The sequence below is a fragment of the Sinocyclocheilus rhinocerous genome, unplaced genomic scaffold (assembly GCF_001515625.1).
Source record: "Sinocyclocheilus rhinocerous isolate Xijiao unplaced genomic scaffold, SAMN03320098_v1.1 scaffold239, whole genome shotgun sequence".
NCBI classification, from domain to species: Eukaryota; Metazoa; Chordata; class Actinopteri; order Cypriniformes; family Cyprinidae; genus Sinocyclocheilus; species Sinocyclocheilus rhinocerous.
Window position 1 is genome coordinate 464253 of NW_015653198.1, and position 7796 is coordinate 472048.

At 39.0% G+C, this 7796-nt stretch overlaps 1 protein-coding gene across 1 annotated transcript in view; it reads left to right on the top strand.

Annotated features, from left to right (window-relative positions):
- Positions 1–448: 448 nt before the first annotated feature.
- LOC107715647 (butyrophilin-like protein 3) overlaps positions 449–7796 on the top strand; it is a 14716-nt gene continuing 7368 nt past the window's right edge. Inside the window, exons 1-2 of the mRNA XM_016521805.1 lie at positions 449–507; positions 990–1343. Coding sequence (XP_016377291.1) covers positions 450–507; positions 990–1343 — 412 coding nt within the window. The 5' untranslated portion in view covers position 449. The remainder of the gene's footprint in view (positions 508–989; positions 1344–7796) is intronic.

Below are 7796 nucleotides of genomic sequence, written 5' to 3' on the forward strand. Positions count from 1 at the left end.
GATGTTGTTTACACCACTTAACCAGTTGGTTAAACTGGTTAGAACCTGCACATTAATTTAAACACTTAAATAACATCCCTGCATAAATGCCATTTATAAACCCTAGTCAAAGCATGAAGAAGTTGATTGTAGCAGCCCAGGTTATTAAGTAGTATGATGGGAGGGACTGTGTTATCACTTAAGTTGTTTAGTGATATGAGAAGGTAAAACCAGACCAGGAATTATCTCCGTATGATCTCTCATATTATCTTATTTATTCACACTCTTAAGAACAGTGTTGAGTTGAAGGTAAGAATTAAGAAATAGGATTAGGTACATAGATTGACTAAGATTCACTGAATTTAGATTTTCTGGGTGTGTGTTATGTTAAAAACATATGCATGTTAACACACCATTTTGTGTGTTTTCTGACATGTTTTCTCTTCTTTTAGCATCCGTGTCATTCAGAGATGAAGTTCATTTGCTTGACTGTCCTGATTATTAGTGGAGCTACAGATTCAAGATCAGGTAATTATTTGAAGGGCTGAAGTGTGTATTCATGTGTAAAAGAAAGAGGGAAGGAGATTTAATAAGTAACTTATGTAAGGGACGAAGTACAGTGAGCTGGTCATTGTCGAACTGTAGGCTAGAGATTAATTTAGCAGTAATGACTGGTGCATTATCCTTTTTGCAAAGATATTTAACATCTAAACAAACAAATGTACACATATTACAAAAAGCCACAAGACAAATAATCAAATGCATAAATGCAAACAGCAAGATTTCAGTTTAATGAAGTGAATGAATCCTCAGCTGAACGAACACAGAGCTAAAGTATGAAAGAAGAACAGGTGCTGCTTTAACATGCTTTTTTAAGGAAAAGTGTCACATGAGATACAAGACTGAGAAAGACGATAAGGATTCTTCAATGTATTTTAACTGTTGTAAATCTGTAGAACACAAAACCTTTATGACATGCAGTTTAGTTCTGCTCTCTTTCTCTTTTACAGAGCAGTATGAAGTAGTGGGACCTGTATATCCTGTATTTGCTGTAGCTGGTGAAGATGTAATTCTGCCCTGTTCAGTCAAACCCAACATCAATGTTGTGGACATGAGAGTGGAGTGGAATAGACCTGATCTGAAAGATTCACAACTAGTGCATCTCTATGAGGATCATGAAGACAGAAACACAGATCAGATTCAGTCCTACAGAGGGAGAACAAAACTGATACATCAAGAACTACAGAGAGGAAACGCATCACTCAAACTCTCATCAGTCCAAGTCTCTGATGAAGGACGTTACAAGTGTTTTATTCAGTCTAAATCCTGGTCTGATGACGCCACTGTTGATTTTATTGTTGAAGGTGAGTAACTGGTGGATGTTTCCATTTATTCGCTCTAAAATGCTGGGATAAAATCAGGCACGTGCACACATAGACATCAAAGGGGGCTTGAGCACCTGCCCTTTTTCTTCCTCGAGAGAAAGTGCCCTTTTTTCTGGGGATTTTTTTTTTTTTTTTTGTCATAGAATTTTTATTGTTGCAAATTGCATTTTTAAATTTTATACCACCCCACCTACCATATACGACCAGGCCCGGTACTAGGCTCGCTGGACTGGGGGGGCAATCAGAAATTGTGGTAGGGGCCCTACCTCTGATATTGTACTTCATTTTTTCAAGTAAAAAAAAAAAGACCAAATCTTTGAGCCAAACTGAAATAGAGGGGGGTTGCAGAAAGAGAATGCGGAATCTGAAAAGGGGGGAAGAAAGAGATGATTATTATGTATTGGAGCCATGGTTGATGCCGAGGTATATTTAAAATGACGTTGAAATTGAAAGAATATTTTAAGAGAGGAGCATACTATTGGATTATCCGTGTAATGTGAAGGGGACATGGGGAAAGAAGAGAACACCATAGCAGGGAGAGATGTTAAAATACAAGACTTAGCTTCTAAGTAGCACCATGGTAAAGAGGAGGCCTGTACCCAGAACACCAGCTTCTGAATATTTGCTGCCCAATAATAATACATAAAATTGGGCAGGGAAATCCCTCCACTTAGTCGACTTTTTTGAAGCAAAATTTTGGAAACTCAAGGAGTTTTACCTGCCCATATAAAGGAGGAGATTAATTGATCTATATTCTTGAAGAAAGATTTGGGTAGAAACAGAGGAATAGCTTGAAAGAGGTAAAGAAATTTGGGGAGAATATTCATTTTTACAGCGTTTATCCTACCTAGTGGAGATAATGGAAGAGCCGCCCATCTTAAAAAAGCTGACTTCATGTATGAAACTAACGGTGTAAAATTTGCTGCTTTTAAGGCAGAATAAGAAAGGGTAACATTAACACCAAGATACTTGAATTTAGAACTCTCCAAGTGGAAAGGTATGTCATTCTGTTTTAATTTTTGGGCAGATTGATTTATGGGTAAACATTCACTCTTCTGCAGATTTAGTTTATACCCAGAGAATTTCCCAAAATCATCTAATAGATGTATTATCACAGGAATAGATGCAATTGGATCGGTAACGTAGAGTAATAAGTCGTCAGCATATAGGGCTAATTTATGTTCGATTCCCTTGCGGATTATACCTTGAAATACAGGAAGTGTTCTAAGCATTATTGAAAGGGGCTCAATAGCTATGGCAAAAAGTAATGGGGATAGGGGGCATCCCTGGCGTGTACCCCGTGATAAGGTAAAATACTCAGAGTTAACACTGTTAGTAGAAACTGAAGCTTGTGGGTCAGCATATAGTAGACGTATCCATGATATCAATCCCTCCCCAAAACCGAACTCCTCCAGAACTCTAAACAGATAATCCCACTCTATCCTATCAAATGCCTTTTCGGCGTCTAACGAAATGATCACCTCAGAGGAAACACTATTTTGTCTTGAGTATAAAATATTAAAAAGAGTACGAATGTTAGAGAATGAATACCGTCCTTTAATGAATCCAGTTTGTTCCTCTGAGATAATACTAGGAAGTACTGCCTCTAAACGAGAGGCCAAAATCTTGGCTAAAATCTTAACATCAACATTGAGGAGGCTAATAGACCTGTATGAGTTACATAATATTGGGTCCTTCCCATCTTTAGGCAATAGAGTTATAGATGCTTGTCTCAGTGTTGGGGGCAACATACCTAGATCTAAAGCTGTTTGACATGAAATTTCTTATAAAATTCGGAAGGCAACCCGTCTGGAGGAGTTTTACCTGCCCATATAAAGGAGGAGATTAATTGATCTATATTCTTGAAGAAAGATTTGGGTAGAAACAGAGGAATAGCTTGAAAGAGGTAAAGAAATTTGGGGAGAATATTCATTTTTACAGCGTTTATCCTACCTAGTGGAGATAATGGAAGAGCCGCCCATCTTAAAAAAGCTGACTTCATGTATGAAACTAACGGTGTAAAATTTGCTGCTTTTAAGGCAGAATAAGAAAGGGTAACATTAACACCAAGATACTTGAATTTAGAACTCTCCAAGTGGAAAGGTATGTCATTCTGTTTTAATTTTTGGGCAGATTGATTTAAAGGTAAACATTCACTCTTCTGCAGATTTAGTTTATACCCAGAGAATTTCCCAAAATCATCTAATAGATGTATTATCACAGGAATAGATGCAATTGGATCGGTAACGTAGAGTAATAAGTCGTCAGCGTATAAGGCTAATTTATGATCGATTCCCTTGCGGATTATACCTTGAAATACAGGAAGTGTTCTAAGCATTATTGAAAGGGGCTCAATAGCTACGGCAAAAAGTAATGGGGATAGGGGGCATCCCTGGCGTGTACCCCGTGATAAGGTAAAATACTCAGAGTTAACACTGTTAGTAGAAACTGAAGCTTGTGGGTCAGCATATAGTAGACGTATCCATGATATCAATCCCTCCCCAAAACCGAACTCCTCCAGAACTCTAAACAGATAAACCCACTCTATCCTATCAAATGCCTTTTCGGCATCTAACGAAATGATCACCTCAGAGGAAACACTATTTTGTCTTGAGTTTAAAATATTAAAAAGAGTATGAATGTTAGAGAATGAATACCGCCCTTTAATGAATCCAGTTTGTTCCTCTGAGATAATACTAGGAAGTACTGCCTCTAAACGAGAGTCCAAAATTTTGGCTAAAATCTTAACATCAACATTGAGGAGGCTAATAGACCTGTATGAGTTACATAATATTGGGTCCTTCCCATCTTTAGGCAATAGAGTTATAGATGCTTGTCTCAGTGTTGGGGGCAACATACCTAGATCTAAAGATTCCTCAAATACAGACAAAAGAAGCGGGGCCAGTTTGACATGAAATTTCTTATAAAATTCCGAAGGCAACCTGTCTGGGCCAGGCGATATCTTAGATTGCAACGAATTAATTGACTTAGTGATCTCCTCTAAGGTGATGGGTCCATCAAGTTAAGGCACTAAAAGAGGATCAACCCTAGGGAAGTTAATACGCCCAAGAAATTGGTTCATTTCTTCTGAATGGTCAGAAGCTTCAGTTTTATACAGAAAAGAAAAAAAGTTTTTAAAAGTTGAATTAATCTCCACAGGATCTGAGGTTAATGCTCCATCGGGCTGTGCAATTTGAGCAATAAATCGCGAAGCTGCTCGGTTGCGAAGCTGATGGGCCAGGAGGCGACCGACCTTATCCCCATGTTCGTAGTAATTACCACACATGTGTAACAAAAGTCTCTCTGCCTCACCTGTGGATAACAGATTGAATTCTGCCTGCAAATTAAGCCTTTGTTTATGTAGCTCAGGAGTCGGGCTATGAGCATATTGGTCATCTAAAGCTTGAATACTGTTAGATAACTTTTTTATCCTATTCCTCCGTTTTTATTAACATAAGCGGAGTAAGAAATTATCTGTCCTCTTAAAAAGGCCTTCAAAGTTTCCCACAGTAAGGAGTAAGAGATTGAATCGGTCTGATTAGTAAGGAGAAAGTCATCTATTGAATTAGAAATATATTCACAGAATGCTAAATCAGATAGAAAGAATTGAACCGCCAGGGTAGTCGAGAAGTGTGAAATGAAAATAAAAGAATGTCAAGACTTAGAGGGGCATGATCTGAAATAACGATGGGCAGATATTCAGAGTTTACAACCTGAGGAATTAGAGAATTATTGATAAAAAAAATAACCTATACGAGAGAAAGACTGATGGACATACGAGTAGAATGAGTATTTCCTCACAGTGGGATTAAAGTGTCTCCATGGGTCAATATAACCATTCTGAACCATAAACTCAGAAAAAACTTTGACATGGCAGAGGGAGCTTTCATAACAGTGCTTGATTTATTCAAATCAGGATCAATAACAGTTTAGATCTCCTCCAAATATCAAAAGATGTGTGTTCAGAGCTGGGATCTTTGACAACAGATCCTGAGCAAAGAGAGCATTATCAAAGTTTGGGGCATATACATTTACCAAAACTATTGGTGTTTGTGAAATTTTCCCTTTCACAATTACATATCGTCCATTCACATCAGAAATAACATTGTCAATAGAAAAGTGCACAGTCTTATTAATCAAAATGGCAACTCCTCTAGACCTGGAATCAAAGTTCGCATTGATCCTTAAGGCGCAGATGAGTTTCCTGGAGGAATACAACGTCAGGTTTTTGTAGTTTCAAATGTGCCAAAACTTTGGATCTTTTAATGGGACCATTCAGTCCTTTCACATTCCAACTGAAGAATCTAACTGAGCTTCTGGTATTGTCCATCAGGTTAGGTTAATATATAAGAGAGGAGGCCACAAGCAGAGGAAAAAATAAATAAATAAAAATTAATTGGGGGAAAACCCACCATCCCGCCCCCCACTCCACCCTGAGCATCACTCAATTTCTTCTCTCCATTCCCAAACAATGGAGGCAGAACACCAAAACTCTGGAACCTCCGATGCTCAAAAAACGTATTGCCTTCTATGTCGTATGAAGTCACTCCCGAACATATGGAGTAACATAAAGAACAGTCATTTCAGGCAACATGAAAACATTTATCTAAACTCACTTGGTTAACAGTTATCAATTATCAGAGTACAACTGCTTATAAAATAGTGTCCTTTGCATACTTATCTCTACATAATACCTAGGAAGTTGAATACCGTTCGTTAAACCATCGCTGTGCTTCTTTGGGACAGTCGAATTGAAACTTCTCATCGCCGAGGTCAATCAGCAGGCGAGCGGGGAATTTAAGAGAGAATCTCACGTTCTTCTCACGTAGGCTGTTTCTCACAGCTGAAAATGCCGCTCTCCTCTTAGCAACGCTGGAGTTGAAATCAGGAAAAATGAAGACGTTACGACTGATAGAAGAGCTGGTTCCAAGTCCCACCCTGGACAGCCTTTTCTTTATCGCTAAAGTAGTGAAACCGCACGATCATCACTCTAGGCCTTTGTTTCTCCCGGTCAGCCGAAGACGTGGGACCAATACGGTGCGCTCTATCCAGCAGCGGGGGAGTGGGGAAGATTTCTGACCCGAGCACGTCCTGGAAAAATTGTGACATGAACGTAACCGGATCGCTCCCTTCTGCTCGCTCGGGGATGCCGATGACCTCGAGATTGCAACGCCAAGAGCGCGACTCTAAGTCCTCCACTTTATCGGTGAGTTGCTTGCTAGCCGAAGTCAACTTTAGCACCGTCTGTTCCAGTGCTACAATGCGCACTGGAACGCTGTAATCGTTCAAGTGCTGATCAATCTCGTCAATGTGCCGTCCTTGTGATTCAATGCTCGATTTAAAACTCTCAAAGGACGCAACAACCGGGGCAAGAGCAGAGTCGATGGCTGCTTTCACCTGTTCTGCGATGGTAGATGATAGCTCGGAGATCAGAGTGACACAGAGATTTTTTATTTTTATTTTTTAAATAAATGAATGTATTATGTGTGCGTCTGTGTGTTTCTGTTTGCGCACAGCTTTCCCTGTCGAACAAATAAAAAATCAAAATATCAGGTCGGGTCGGGAAATGTTGAGACTGTCGGGTTCTGATGCCTTTCTCCCCTCTGCGTCTCTGTGCACGGCGCGTAGTAGTGTAGCACACATTGATCGGCACATCACTGACAGGCAGAGAGCCGCAGAAGTGAAGCCCTCCGTTCCTTTCCAGTTGTGTTTGTCTTGGTGTGGAGGTGAGTGGAGATGAACAAAAGACTAAGCAACCTGTGCCTCGAATTCACAGCTAATTATCCAAAAGGCATATAGTTAATTTGTCTTGCTAACATCCATGACTCATGAGCTATACATGATTCAGTTCACTGCATGATTCAGTTTATTAAAATGCATTTAGAATGATCACAAAATTCAAGATATGGGGGTTTAGCTAAGGCAATATATCATGGGCATATAGGCTAACTTAATGGAGAAACGACAGCTGAATACAGTAAAATGAATAACGTCATAGCCACATTGATATGCAAATTAGCGGTTAAGTAATTAAAATGCGCTAATTTGCATACATTTGACACAAGGCTTTGCAGATGAATAGGATAAACAAAATAACTATAGCATATCACCACAGAACTTCCCCAGTTATTAGTTAATGACTTGCATCTTTTTCCTTGAAATGTTATGTTTCAATATGCAGATAGCTTGTTTTGGTTAATTTAAAAGAAATCTACAGAAGCAAACAGACGAGGGCTTAAAACAAACACCTTAATGTGTATTTTGGAAATTTCCTTTCCATTAGAGCAAAAGAAGACATGTAAGCAAAATAGACCAAAATCTCAAAATTGAACAGTACATGAAGTGTCCTGCCTTAAACAGTAACTTCATAATCTTGATCTCAGGCTCCTCATCTAATAACTATCCATTCTATTAGTATGTTGTATTTTGATA